The sequence below is a fragment of the Ammospiza caudacuta genome, chromosome 8, assembly GCF_027887145.1.
Source record: "Ammospiza caudacuta isolate bAmmCau1 chromosome 8, bAmmCau1.pri, whole genome shotgun sequence".
NCBI classification, from domain to species: domain Eukaryota; kingdom Metazoa; phylum Chordata; class Aves; order Passeriformes; family Passerellidae; genus Ammospiza; species Ammospiza caudacuta.
Genome location: NC_080600.1, coordinates 21,767,750 through 21,782,889, shown reverse-complemented (window position 1 = coordinate 21,782,889; position 15,140 = coordinate 21,767,750). Strand labels below are relative to the sequence as shown.

Genomic DNA, 15,140 nt, shown 5'->3' with positions numbered 1-15,140 from the left:
TAGTAAGAATTAGAAAGCTTACTTGGCTTGGAAGGCATTGTTGGTTCCCCTGTGGTCAAGGTCGTGACACAAGCATCCCACAATCAAAGCTAAAATTTCAATTTCAGTTAGAATCTCCTGAAATCCTGCAGTCTGAGAGCAGGAAAAAAAATAGCAGCTGTAACTATCAGTAGCAAAAGGGATAAGTAATGTTAGTCCATCCAGCAACAGTCAACTTTGTTTTGATACCATGAACGTTTCAGTAAGGAGAAGATAAATGCTTTATTGTCATATTCTATTCCCTGCTGTATGTCAGATGGTTAGCAGAATAGATAATGTCCTTGGAGTGATCTGTTATTATCTCTTTGTTGCATTTCCAGCATGCCATTTCTCTGCTAGCCAGGAGGCACTAAAGGCAAAAAGAGCTGAAAACAAATACCAGTAACTGCAAACTGAGACAGGAACTGGATTTTTTAATCAGAGAAATAAAAAACCCAAAAATAAACTGATAAAATTTTGAAATTATTATTTAGAGAAGTACTTTGATTTCTTCAATCCTGAGATGACCATCTTAGTCAATCCCTACTGTCAGAGATAGCTGACATGTTAAGTTGGTTCTTTAAAAGAACCCAGATAAAATATACTCTGTGGAACTGTTATGAACTATTAGATTTTTTTTTCAATCTGGCATTTTGAAATTAAGTGGCACGATTTAAAGAGGAAATGTCTCAAATTTCTGCTTCAGATACCCACTTGAATTTGGGAGAGGCATTTGAAAACAAATGCAATGAAATTCCCTACAAGCAGCTCAGACATGACTATGTGAATGGGGGAGATAATCATAGAAACCTTTTTTTATCACTATGCTTCTCCTCTTGGATACTTGTGATAGCAGTCTTCCTGCCTGAACAGGGCCATGGCAGAGAAAAAACCCTTCCTGCTGTTGCTAATCTCAAGCATCCTGAACAGATCCTGTCTGGAGGAGATGCTAGGGTCTCTCTAACCCATGGCAGAAACAATCTGGTTTTTCAGAAGCAGAAGGGCGTAATAGCTGCAAAAATGACTGGCTGAGCTGGAAAATTGTAACGCTTGTCTTTTCACAGTGTCAGTCTCCAGTGACACTCCTCAGTTATCCACATGATCTAGTTAGCATGAAAGGAAATTACATGCAAGAGATACAAAATACATTTGTATTGGAGGACCAAACCAAGGCTGAACACCAACACCACATAAGAATCCCCAAATATCAGTGATTTTCAAAGGGGCATAATTTCACCCACCGGCAAGAAGAGAGTTTAAGTGACACAGGGGGACTTGTTGCCCTTCCTTGGTAGGAACTTACACTCAGAAACACCAGTGAATTGCTGCAATACTCTGTGAAAGCTCTGCTAGTCACCCCAAAGACCACTAATTCTACTTAGAGAAATGCACATTCAAATCTAAGTATCCTCTGTTTAGACAGTCTGAAATGTGGCCACAGTTGCTACATAAACAGTACAGGGAGCCAAGCTCCCCCAGGTGCTCAGGAATGCACTTCAGTGGGAATTGATGAAGTGCAAGACTTGCTACAAAAACTTTATAATTCCTTAAAATTTACACAGCAGAAAAGATGATCAAGCATGAAGAAAAAAAAGATTAATTAATTTTGTGTAGAATCCACCAGTGTACAGAATAACTTTGGTATTAGGAAAGAGGTTCACCTGATTTCTAGTGGCATTGCTGTTGTTCTTGTTTCGGTAACATCTACCCAAGCAGAAAAAAAGCCTCTAAAAATAGCATTTTCTCTTTTTATTTTTTTAAACACAGCTCTTCTATAACAAATAGTAATAAAGATCTAGTTATAAAAAGGGATTAAAAAATAGTTTGTAACTGACAACACACGAGGTGTCAAGTTTCAGTCTAGAGAAAATATTAATGGCTAAGTTAAAATAACTTAAAAGGGAAGTTTTATAATATTAAATTGATGTTGTAATAAATATTCTTTAGTGTAATCCAAACTTTGATTAAATTCAAGGATTCAACCTGTATTGCAAATGCAGGGAAACCAATTAAAGAATTTATTAACAGTAGCAATATCTCAAAAATAAATGCCACATTTTATTTAATGAAAAGTCTTGTCACTGAATATATGAAAGAAATATAGCATATGTCACATAGTAAAAAACATTTCATTTAAAACAATACTACAGTAAGGAGATATCTTCTTTGAACATAATGCAAGTAAACAGAGGATTACATTTCCCCATTTCTGAATTTACAGGAGGAAAAAAAAAACCCATGGCTATAGACGATGGTGCAGTAAAATTTATTTTCACCAGAAAAGGAATGACCCATAACTCATGAGTGGCAGAGTCTCCAGTGAGTTATGGAGGTCATTCTTTCATGTGAGGAAATGAATTGCATTCATTATACCTTGCCCCACATCTATGTTTTGTTATTAGCACACCAGATGGGATTTTAATTTGGTATTGCTTACTTGTTCATTTTTGCCCTTTGAAATAAGTATCAATGTGAACTGTGTTGGCAAAGGCACTGATAATGAAGCTTGGGCTTGATCCTGCACTTTACTCTCAGGTACTCCCTTAACTTGCAGGAACAGCCTAGCTGCAGTGCTTGTCTTCAGAATTCAACTATGGTTTGCAGAATTCAGGAGAGAGAATACATACTTAGACATTCACGAACATGCTTTATATATGCAAAAAGCTGAGTTTACCAGGAGTGAAACAATGGTCTGCTCTTTGTTGAATTTCTCTTGTTTGGCTTGTTCAACACAGCTGAATTTTTCTTGTGCATTCAGTGGGAGTAGGGTGGGGCCCTTAGAGGCTACTCCACTATAGGTTAGACATGACTATACCATGGCAAATCCTACCTGAAAATGCCCTAAAATAGAATTACTGGTTTCTATTTGTGGGGCAGTCTACATTGCTCACTGTCATGGAGAAATCAGAAATAAGCTGCAATAACTGCACAAAGCAGTGCCTTCTTGAGCGGCAGAGAAGGGCTCTGATAAGCCCTTCAAGGGGTTTGTCTAAGAATTTTCCCCTTTTACCAGTGAGAAAAGAAGGCACACGCTAACTTGGATGGTATCCCCAAGACAAATGCAGTAGGAACAAGCTTTGGATTATTACTAATGTCAAGTTTCTCTTTTGTGTCTTTTTTTGCACAAAAGAATGTTCCTGTATCTGGAAGGGAGAGCAGGCCAAACAGATCATGCACTGAACTTACTTTGTTCCCAGCCAGAGCCAGAGCAAAGCAGGGTGGGATGTGTGGAGACTCCAGTGCTGTGGCCACTCACATCCAGCCCTGCACATGGAATTGCTCATTCTGTTCATTACAAGGAGTGTGGGCAAGGAAACAAACCTGGCTTAAAAACGCTGCATCACATCACGCACAGTTGCACCCCTGCGCTGACTGCTAAAAGGGCTCTGAAATGGCGCCGTGAGAGGCACGGTCAGAGCATCAGTCGGTGGCCCTGGAGCAGCAGGGCCCCGCTCCCTCGCTGCCGGCCCCAGGGCGGGCACTCCAGCCGGGATGGCGGTGCCCGGTCCCCCCGGCGGAGCAGCGTGCCGCAAACCCGGCCTCGCAGCTCCACCTAGGGGTGCCACCGCTGGGGCTGGGGGCTACCCGCCCGGCAGAAATTACTGTCATTCACACCCGGCGCCGCTGCCCGCCTTTGCCTATGCTCATCGGAGTAAATTGCTTTTCCTTTGTCTAAAACTAGGGGAAAAAATGCATGTCAAATTTAAAAAACCATAAAAACTACCGACACCCAGGCCTTAACACCGAATTTCCTTAGAGAGCATCAGCAAGCACCTGCTGAAACAATGTTCTGTGCAGCTGAGCAGCCTCATGCCCAGAGGAAGAGGTTCTCTCGTTGGGTCTTTCTTTCCCTTGTCTCATGGTGCATGGTACAGCTTCACTATGCCTCCATCAACACTCACAGAAACACACCCACCCTGCTGGGACTGCTCAAGCACTAGAATGACATCTTCACCTGCTAGGGGAAGTCACAGTCTCTTTTTCATGCCCAACATGCAAAGTTCTGGCATTCAGGACCCCTGAGTTTTTTGTTGATACATTTACAAGAATGAGTTGGCCAAACATGGGTTATTTCCTGCACTGAAGTTGCTGTGGGGTAGGGAGAGAGAGCAGTATGCTTGTTCTAGTGGTACTTTCAGCAGAATTTACTTTAAATTTCAGTAGAATTTACTTGTATGCTAAAGGAGCTACAGGTACTGCTGGAGATACATGCTAATAAAATCCCTAAGTGTTAACAATGTCCAGTGGAGACTCAAGATTCACTTAGATCACTATGCTGGAAGATAATTTTCAAATGTTTTGAACCAATATCTTCTAAAACTATTTAGATTAAGCTGGATAAGGAGATAATAAATATCAACATAATAAATACTTTGGGATTCTAATCCTTGGTTTTGTACTTCCCAATTAGGAGTTTGAAATAAATGTCAAATCAAAGAGTTCCAAAAGAAAAACATTTCATAAGATCAAGATCTGTAATAACAAGAGCACTCCAAGACTGCCATCTGTTTTCAGTCACTTTAATGTGCCTATGATATCACTCTCACTAAAACACTATAAGGTTTTGCCAAATATGTGCTGCCTTAAGTTGAATAAATTCTGTCTGCTTTGCTATTGGAAATGAGTAGCATAATAACTAGAAAAGAAATGGAATGCTTTTAGACAGGTTAGGCAATGTGGCAGTAAAAGCTCTTGGGGGCTGTGTGGCTGGGTACTCACAGTGAGCATGGCAAACATCAGCTGGCAGACGTTGAAAGCGTGCCTCCAGTTGTGATACAGGACCATTCGATAGTTCTTCCGCACCGTCAGAAGCCACCTACACAGCGTCTGAAATTCAAAGTGCAGTTTGGAGCAGGGCTACTAAATGTGTACAAATGGACAGAGCAGTGCCAAGACAAAAGCAGCAGATATTTGCAGCGCAGATGGTTACCTCGTAGTCAATTTTAAATTTCTGAACCATTCCAAGTTCCATGAACATCCGCAGGGCTGCAGTAATCATGGCATCCACATCGAGCGAGAAGTCATCAAAATGGATGTCATCAATGCCAAGCTCTGACACCAGAGGGATGTTTGCTGCCTGAAAATGCCAAAGGGAAATTTCTGATTCAAAACTTCCGTCCTTTTATTCACTCTTACAAGAACCAAACCGTACATCAGTTCTGACCTGCCGATACATTCCCCGCTTGATTCAAATGCTGAGCAGTAAAAGTCTTCATCTGAGAAACACAAGCACGTCAAGCTAACAGAGTGTGGAAACAGTGGGAAGGAGAAGAACCTGGTATGAGCAGGAAATATGCTCACCATTCCAACTGGAGCCTGATACAGCATTTAGACTGAAAGCTGACCACTTTACAGCCACTGCAGTAACACAATATATTCCAATGCAAATTACAGTGCTGTAATGCAAGAAACATCTGGATAGCCAGAAGCTGGGAGTTTTAATTGCTACCATTTACAAATGCAAAGTAAATATACTGCTCTGCAGAATTTCTTCCTCCAAATGCCTTCAAAATCATAAGCATACAAGTGCCCTTTGCTTTACGCTGTTCACTATGCACACACAGAACCAGAAGAAGAGGAATACAAGACATGTCTAGCAGAAGTACACTCCAAAGTAAAATAAAGAATTTTCAACATGCTGATTTTATAGTCAGTCAATAAAACAACAGCAAAAGCCATACATTTTGCTTTGTCTGTATAACAGGGACTTCTGTTTGTAAGAGTGGAATGAGCTGCTCTTGCACACACAAACACAGGAATGTGTGCTGGCCTGGCTGATGTATTTAGTTGAACACAGAGATGTGCTGTGGCTTGCTCAGTGGCAGCACCTGCATGAGCCAGGTTAGGTGTGAAGCAGGAATGCTGGCCCTGAGATTGTGCTGTCCAGACCTTCAGCAATCTTACAAAAATTGTGACTTACTTATCATTCAGTTATTCTTCAAAGACTTGGGGGATACTGGAGATGGACATTAATATTAAGTCTATCAACACACTCACTGGATAGAAATAAGACTCAATATAATTGGTTTTTGGGGAAGAAACACATTTGTACAGCATACTCCTTAGCTCCTTAGTGAAAAGCTTAAATAGCAGGCTGAAGGGGAAGCACTTGATTCTCGAAATGGTTTATCAAACAATCATTGCAAACCTACTGCTGCATTTTCATTAAGTTTGAAGTGGGATCTAATTAACACTTTCAGAATTTTTGGCCTCTTAAAGAAAACCAGATCTTTTCCTTGCTATTTTTTCTGGAAACCAACACTTTTATCAGCCTGTTGCAATTCAAGGTAGAACACTTGAAGCAGTTGCTCAACTCTAAAATTGTTTTTCCATTTGTCAAACAGTGGAGAAATAACAATATATTCCAAATCTATTACAAATTGAACAACAGGATATTAACAAAGCAAGTCAAAAACAATTTCTTCCCACGTCAGTCTGAAACTTTTAAATATTTATGAGGTTTTACATTCCTAAATTTAACAGGAGTGCCATAATCCAAAATAACTGCTGAATTAATAGCCAGGAGATAACATTTGTATAAAAGAACCATTTGCTTTACAACAGCAATAAAGGAAACAACAGAATTATGAGTGCAGAGCCTAATTTGAATAATGTTAAAAAAATGATATGTTGTGGGGCTGCAGCAGTATTCTGGCTGCACCTGGCATTGACTATCCTCAGTTTCTCAGGCTAGAAATGCAAAAGTCCAGGGTTTAGAGAAGAACATTCATTAAAACTTCATATTTTAAAATTACAGAGATATATAAAAAATACTAATAACATAAAGAATACTAAAACATATCCCTCCCTGAAATTTTGCAGTACGGCAGGAAAAATTTCAGTGGATTTCTTAAAATAAACAACAATAGCAACACTGCCTTTCAGGAAAACAGAGATGATGAAAGTACCATGACAGTAAAAGGAAGGGGCAGGCAATTAAAATTCAAGTTACAGTGAAATTATTTTTTTAAAGCACCCCAGTGATTTACAATCCCTTAAAAGGCTGTGGGGTTTTGAACATTTAGAAGTTCAATTTCCCCTTTCTTAAAACAATTAAAACATTTTACTCTGGAATATTTTACCCTGTGAATCTTCAATTTCAGTGCTCTTTGTATCATTGAGGAAAATTCATATGACTCTTCTGTGAGCTTATGGCAAGTTAAAGCCAGATGTGCCTCCTCTGGTCACATTTCCATATCACCAGTACTAACCCAAAAATTTGTCTTGAAGGGAATCAGGAACAGAAGTTCAGCTGAACACATGGAAGGCAATTGGTCTTGCCTAATAAAATACAAACTCAGCAGCTGCCGGATTAGGAAAATATCATCAGTCATAGGTAGCTTGAAAAAAAAGGATGTCATGCCTCCAAACAAGAGCATAAGGATAAGATCTGTGGTTACTCCATAACCAGGCATGCATGGAATAGGGTGGAATGAATACACAGGGGGAGGAAAAGCACCTTTGTACTCAGTTCAGGTGGGAGACAAGATTCTCCTTTCCTCATTGCTTTTTGCTACCACCTAAATTCTATCACAGCCTGCTTATTACTTGTGAACAGGTGAGAGGCAAGGGACTGATTGAGCCTTAGTTTCCAGCAGCCATCACAAAAGGCCATATGTCATTAATGACTCTGTTACTGCAAAACACGTGGAACATCAAAGTGGCTTTCACCATACAGTCACAATTCTGGCCACTATAAAAGACAGCCCATGGGAACAGAAAAATAACATTTTGGTTCAGTATTAATAAGGCTTTGGGCTCCTGTGAATGAATAAAGCCTAAGAAGGAAAATGCTTTCTAAATGATTTTGCACTAACTCTTCTAATAGCATATTCTTCACAATCTTCTGTATCAATATTTGATAATGTGATAAAATCAGATGTAAAGAAACTGGCAAGTTCTTCCCAAAGCATTCTTCATTTGTAAAATGTGCACAACCATGCACAACCAGTCCAGCTAAAACCAGAAAACGCTAACATCCTACTTTGCCATGTCATCTTAAAATTTCTCTACTTCAGTTTTAGTACCTGTGTGGATAAGACATCAGTGCATATTATGCAAGGAAAGTATTTTGAAACATACTGATAAGCATATTAGTATGACTTTGTTTAAGAAAAAGGTACATTCTGCCATTTGACATACTCAGCTTCCTTCCTATGTGGTACCAGAACTATTCTGTAACAGCAACTTCCACTTACTGAATGTAATCCACTGTTTGGATAGCCTTATTTACAGTGGCATGTGGAATGATCAGCAAGGTTTCCTCCTCAGAAAATACTGCCTGACTGATGGAAAGAAGTAACAAGGAACTTGATTATACTTAACACATATAAAGATATCTCATGAAATATATATTCCAATGTAGCAAAATAACCTGGCAAAATAATGTGGCGTACATCTTAAATCCCAGGGGCACTGTTAGAGTCCAGAGTCCACATACTATTCCAATAGCAGGTCAGGATTTGACCTCATGTACACGCTGGAGTGAAACTGCAGCTCCAGACAACATGACACACAGAGAAGAAATAAAATTGCCTTTTCAAGTATCTCTTCATCGCAAATCTCTCTCAGAAGATTAGGATCTGAAAAACCTTAAAGGATGATAATCAAAAGCTGAAGAGAAAGTATCAAAGTGAAGAATATTTAAATTTGATGCCTTCATTATCTCTCACATAATCTTCTATGATTCCATGAAGGCATTTTGAAGACATCGTTTTCTGATGGCAAAGATTTTTATTTGTGAAGGGTTCTTTTCATATATAAAGGCCTCTAAGATACTTGCTTATATTTATAGCTGCAGGCAGGCACCTTTTAAAATATATCTTTATAGTCAGTTATTAACACCAGTGGACAGATTTTGTACTTCTTCATAGCCATGGAAGACCAAAGCCTGTTATATTCCAGTCTGACACATTTACTCTCTCCAAAAGAGAAAGAATCAAATGTTGCAGCTCCAGCATGTTTAATGCCCAGAGCAAACTGGCTTTTAAAGGCCTCCATCTGTTACTGGAGACTGTGGATAGCAACTCTTTGCCCTTCACAATGCTGAGTTAGAACCTCTTTTCAAACGACCAACTGAAGCAGAGGCAGGACAGTGGCATTAAAAGGGAATTTTACAAAATTTACAGTAAAGGGGAATGGGTATGGAAATTACTGATGTGTATTTACCTCTTGATTTTAACAATTTTTTTAATATGATTATCACAGGAGCATTGCTCTGCCTTCAGTAGTGAAATCACCCAGAAACACGGCCTTAGTTTAGTTTGGAGAGAGCTTTTGAGACCAGCCAGTCCTATGTCCCTGCCCAAGAAAACCTCATGCTGCCATAAAAACACACTTTGCAGCTGTCAGCTCTACCAGACTCCTTCAATGTTCCAGTCTCTGTCAGTGTCTTATAGCTGAACAGTTGTTGGATGAAAGGCAGGGTGGAACAGGATTTGTGTATTTTATACCTCCTCAGATTAACCCTACAGATAAACAGAGGGTTGCAGTTGTGAGATCAAAAGCCCAAACTCTGCCCCAAGTCCCACAGTAGGTGTCTGAGCCCTTTGCTGGAAAAGGTTATTCCTTGGTTAGTCAAAGTTTTACATCTGTAAACCAAGAATAATGCAGGACATGCATCCAGCTTTAAAATCTGCAGCTGAAGCATGTATATGTATGTAGTGGAACTGCTCCACCTTTGAATGGCAAATTAAAAGCTTAACATGTACTTTAGACATGAAATGTAGAACAAAGAAAGTTGCATTTAGACTTGTTTCAAAAAGTTGTGTTTGACCATTTACCAAATACAACTTCTGTTTAGTATGATGCTGGTATTTCTTTTAATTAAAAAAGAAACTTCACAGCATGAAGAAAGCTATTTAGTCTGCTTCTATTAGAACAAGAAAAGTAGACATTAAGCAATCTAAACTATCAAATATAAAATTTAGGATTTTTTTAAATTATCATTCAGTGTGGACTTAGGACAGAAGTATGGTATTTACTTTCTGCTTTGGGGATCAAACTGTATCTTCCTGGGGAAAGGATTTGTCTTACAATTTTCATTTTAAAAGGGCAAAGGAAGGTATGTCATTACAGTGTTAAACGTGCTATTTAAAAAGCTAGCCCCAGAACTATAGCTAAAAACAGAAAGCATTTTAAATATTTCTAATCAGTCAATCAATCCTATCTGAACATACTGCTTTCTGAAATTGGGACCCATCAAAAAGAAATAATACATTTCAGAGATAAAAATGACATATAAAATTTTGTTACAAACTATAATAGGTGCAAAAACCATTATTTTATGTTAGTAAAAATCAATCCTTGATGCTAGAGTTGTTTCCCAGTACACAGAAACAAAATATATGGCAGCCAATAAAAGGAACAAGAAATTTTGATTTTAAAAGAACAGAGGCATAAAATAAAAAAAATTAATGGTCTAGGCATCTATTATTCTTAAGGCCAAAGTCCATAACCACAGCAGCCCAGGACTGGAGTTTTACAGGGCATGCACATTGGACACAATGATCTCCCAAGGCGCGCTGGGGAGTGTTCACGTCCCTTTGGCTGATGGTGATTAGGAAAGAACCAGTGTGTCACATACTGCAGGCTAGCAACTGTCGAGTTTTTATGGCCATCAGTGCAGATGAGAAGTTTGTACAAAAGGGTCTATTCAGTCTCTGTTTCAGAATTTCAAACAAACACAAGCAGCAAACCTAGGGCAACTATATCTCTATACTACAAAAGTGTCAGGCTGCCATTTCCCACAAAGCTTTACTTGGTTTTGGTGGCAAAAAGTCAGCTTTGTTACTCCCATGAAGAGCAGAATGGGTAATGTGGACTAGCCCTCCCCCTTATGCCTGTGAATTTGGGAGAGTGAGAAAAGTGGGATACAACATAGCCTTTTCCTGCCCAGAAAGTGGAGGAAAAGTTCTGGCTCCTTCCTTAAAGACTCAGAAGAGGAAAAACATGATTAAAGGTGGAAGGAGCAGGGACAGGTTTCTTCTCATGGTGGACATAATGTGAAGGTGTAGGGGGGAACTCAGACATTTGGTGAAAAGAGCGCAAAATGTGCTCCGCAACTTTCAATTTGGCGCATGGTGGAAGACAGCATGTGAAAAAAGTGAAGGGGTTGCCAAGATCAGACACTGAAAAAAACCCCAAAGCCAGAACCTCAGAAATCCCACCAGAGCCACAATGTGCACTGGTATCACACTATTTTTGTGATCCCAGCACGCTGCAGCAGCTCTCAGTGCACCAAAGCCAACATGCAGGACCACCAGTGTGACCAGTGTGACCAGTGTCACCCTGGGGCCGTGGTGGTGCTGCAGGGACACAATGGCACTGGATGGGATTTCCTGGGAGCCACTGAAATGTTCTTTCCGAGCAGCTGTGACAAATCAGGCTGGCAGTGCAGTGCCTGGTGGGGAGAGTTATGCAAATGTGTGAGTGGGTTACTGCTCCACTGGGGAGAAAGTCCTATTTCAGACCTGCTAGAGTGACAGCTAGAGCAGAATATGGTCAGGTGGACAATAAATAATATTGACAACACCTTCAACCTTACAACGTACGTTTACAGGAATGCTACAGAGAACATTTCTGTGATTCTCCTGAAAGACTGCTTTTGTCTTCTTGTCCTTAGTTTTTGTCAAGTTCTGATTGCAGGTTTAAAAGAAATCTGGTCATCCTATTCTGAACCCATAAATCACTCCCTAGGAGCACTCAGGAGTGCCCAAAAGGGCTTTCTTCCCAAACCAGAGGTTCATCTCACTACAGCTTCACAAGCCAAGGCTTACCCCATGTGGGACTTCTGCAGGGCAGGCTCCTCTCCAGCCCAGCTCCTCTCCCCAGAGCAGAACTTACATCCTCCACTGCCCCCTTCATCCACAAAGCTCCCCAGCAGAGAAAGCCTAAGCACCTAGGTGCCTGAGCACCCTGCACTGCAGCACGGCCTCTGGTTCATTGCCAGCTCACAGCCTCAGCACCACAAGCTTTTTCACAAATTCCAAAATGTACAGATCCCATTCTTTCAACAAAAAACAAATAATAGGCTCTTAAATCTTTATTTAACTCCTTATTTACTACCCACATACTACTAGCTTTATAATTTTTCTCTAAACAAAGGTTTATGGTTGCTTTCATATATCACTACTTTGAGGTAAAAGGCTGCAACACTGACATAAACACTTGTTTCTTGACAATCATGTTTTGAATACATGTATATATTTTGCTGCTTGTATCTTTTCCTTACCACTCCTCACAGCAACAGGTTTCCTTCGGGGAAGGTAGAGGCAGCACAAGTAGCTACTGGAATCAGCTCAACAGTAGAGTTTATGAAGGCCACAGATAGCAATGGATTTTTTGTTATTTTTGGGGTGGAGTTTTTGTGTGCCTCGAGCTTGTTGCAAGCACAGAACACACACAGCTGTGGCAGCAGAGGAAGCAGGGGTAGGTGAGTTAGGCAGGCTGTTGTACACACAGGCAGATTATGATGGGGCGTGTGTACTACAGTCTATTTCTCATACATGTACAGTGTTTGCAGTTTAAACTGGAAAGACTAGGCCCACAGAACTACTGACACCATTTCTCTTAGAAGCTGTTGTTGACTCTGCCAGGGGTTTTGCCCAGACTAAACCAATAGCAGACGCCACCCGGAGCAGCCAGTGAAACAGTGTAATAAATAACCCATACAAGATTGCAATTACAAATATTTTTGTACATAATATAGTCTATTATCTACTATCTATAGATAATGTTTTGCTTGGATGACCCAGGCCCATTTGATCTAGAAAACAAGTGTGCATCCAGGGAATTCTTTTCTTTCAAATAATGCTGGAGCCAAAGCTAATACTGCATAGAATTGCATGGTCACTTACATGCTCATGTGTGGGACAGCCCTTCCAGCACAGCCCCTTTCTCACCAGCTGATGGAGGAATGAAAAAAAAAAATAAAATTGCAGGATATAACATGGCTGAACCTGTAAGGATATTTCTCTCCAGTCTCTCAGTGATGTGCAGAAAGGCACACTGCCTTGTGCTGGGAACATATTCTGTCACATGCACACACACAAACATTATGATGGTGCGAAATTGCACTGGCATTACATTTTCGCAGGATTTTACGGCTGAACAGAAATGCTGCTTGGCGAGCAGCCTTAAAGTGGAGCAAGGATGGCACCCAGTGGCCAAACAGATTCATCTCAGAAAAACATCTCCCATTCTTCACTTTGGAGAGTTTTAGTTATAAAAAGGTTCTAGCTCTAATATCAACTCGTTGGAAATGTCAAAAGCTTTTAAAGGACACTGCCTTCTTCCTTTGGGGAACATTTATCGCTGTAAAATATTTTTTAAAAAGCCTGTAGAAATTTTGCCATTAATAATTTAAAATCAACACAAGCAAGCATTTATGACAAACTGCTGCTTGCAGCTGGAACACTGCATAGAGGCAGAAATAAACAAAGAAAAATATGTTTTCCATTTGTAGAGTACATGCTAAGGAAAAAATAATTCTCTTTTTTAAATTCAGTGCAACTAAGTTTTTAATTTTAAAATTAACATTGATAATATTAATTATTTAATTTAAAAATCAATATTGATAATATCAATGCTGACTGGAAAGTTTCTATCTAAACAAATTTTGGTGCAAAGCACCTCTAGGTTTTAATCAGAAAATTCCTACTTATAATTCTCAGCCTGCTGGGGCTACAGAAGAAATCAAGCACATATAAATAAGGAATAATTTAAAATGTGAAGTATTATGCCATTTTTATAGGTTTCTTTGAAAATTTCTTTCCTCCATGAGATAAAGTAAACAATAAAATGGTCTTTCTGTAGCAGTTGGGAATGCAGGTCTCAGAAGAGGGAGCAGTGACATACAGGGCCAGCCCAAGGGATGTCTTATCAGCTGTGTGGGGAATAATTTGCTCCTTGTTGGTGGCAAAAGAACCATGATAAAGTCACACTGAAGAACTCCTAAATTACCATCTTTCACTGAAGTACCTCAGAGTTTTAAATTATGCTGGCCCACTTCCAGTACATGAGTCTGCTAGATAAATTTTTCTTCCTATTTGAAAATTTTTCCTGATAGAAATTCCTAAGTCTGTCACTGACTGAAGTACACTGCTTTATTATTTGACAAGTGTTAATATTTTTTTCCTTTTTTAATCATCCATCAGATACCCCTGTGGCTTGCATGGCCGTTTAAATGTATTCCACGCCTTATCATTTTTGCATGGTTGCTGGCTAAATAGTGTAGCAGTGCTGAACTCTGTTTATTCCTTGATGTTTTCCATCTGACAAGGGATTCTTATGGAGCATGATGACCGATCAGATTGAAGGACAGACAACAGGTCTGTTGGGTAATAAATCATCTTCACTTGGGAGCAATGTTGTGTTCCAACAATTACTTTTTCTAACTTGTTTTTCTAAGCGTTATCAAGACCTGGACCAATTAGGGTTTTGTGTGTGGAAACAGATGCAAGAAACACAAGATTTCCCATGTGAATAACAAAAATCCAGTATCTGAGAGCAGCACAGTAGCAACATACGTTTTTTAGTATGGACAACTTAATAATCCAAGTGTTTTATTACTTCTCTGCTGAAAATGTCTGTTGTTTAAGTATCACTGTATTACTGTGCGTAATTACTAAGAAACTGAAAAACAGCCACTATTAAAGGCAGTAAGTCAGTAATATTTTTCAACTACTTGGAATGTTTTTATTTTAGTACTGTAAATATTAGAGTGTAGCAGAAATAATTAGGGTTATCTAGATCAATTGAAATCTACTTCAGCTTTAGAGAAGAAGGCTTTTTAAAGCAACTAGTACAAAGACTGTTTTGATCATGCACATACTTTAATTTTCTGTTATTTTAATTAATTAAATTTTATTACTTTTTAAGGTATTTAATGGAGAGATTTAAGCTTTTGTCTAACTGTGAAGTAGCTGATCTTGGAAAGAGTAATTTATTTTTTAATATTTCTAGTTACTGTGTGTTTGCAGTTAGAATATAAATGTTGATTTCTCTCTTCTTTTTTAAATCATAGCCCTTCAGATCCCTTCTTTTTAACCTACAGCACAAATATATCCAAAGATTATTCTGCATAGCATAAACATGCTGGAATAAATATATTTTGCTTTTGC

The 15,140-nt window shown here is 39.2% G+C and overlaps 1 protein-coding gene across 1 annotated transcript in view; it reads right to left on the bottom strand.

The window, feature by feature from the left end:
- PDE11A (phosphodiesterase 11A) overlaps nucleotides 1–15,140 on the bottom strand; it is a 103,334-nt gene that overhangs the window by 27,405 nt on the left and 60,789 nt on the right. The window contains exons 11-13 of the mRNA XM_058809522.1: nucleotides 4,949–5,095; nucleotides 4,738–4,845; nucleotides 23–132 (exon numbers count right to left, since the gene is read on the bottom strand). Coding sequence (XP_058665505.1) covers nucleotides 23–132; nucleotides 4,738–4,845; nucleotides 4,949–5,095 — 365 coding nt within the window. The remainder of the gene's footprint in view (nucleotides 1–22; nucleotides 133–4,737; nucleotides 4,846–4,948; nucleotides 5,096–15,140) is intronic.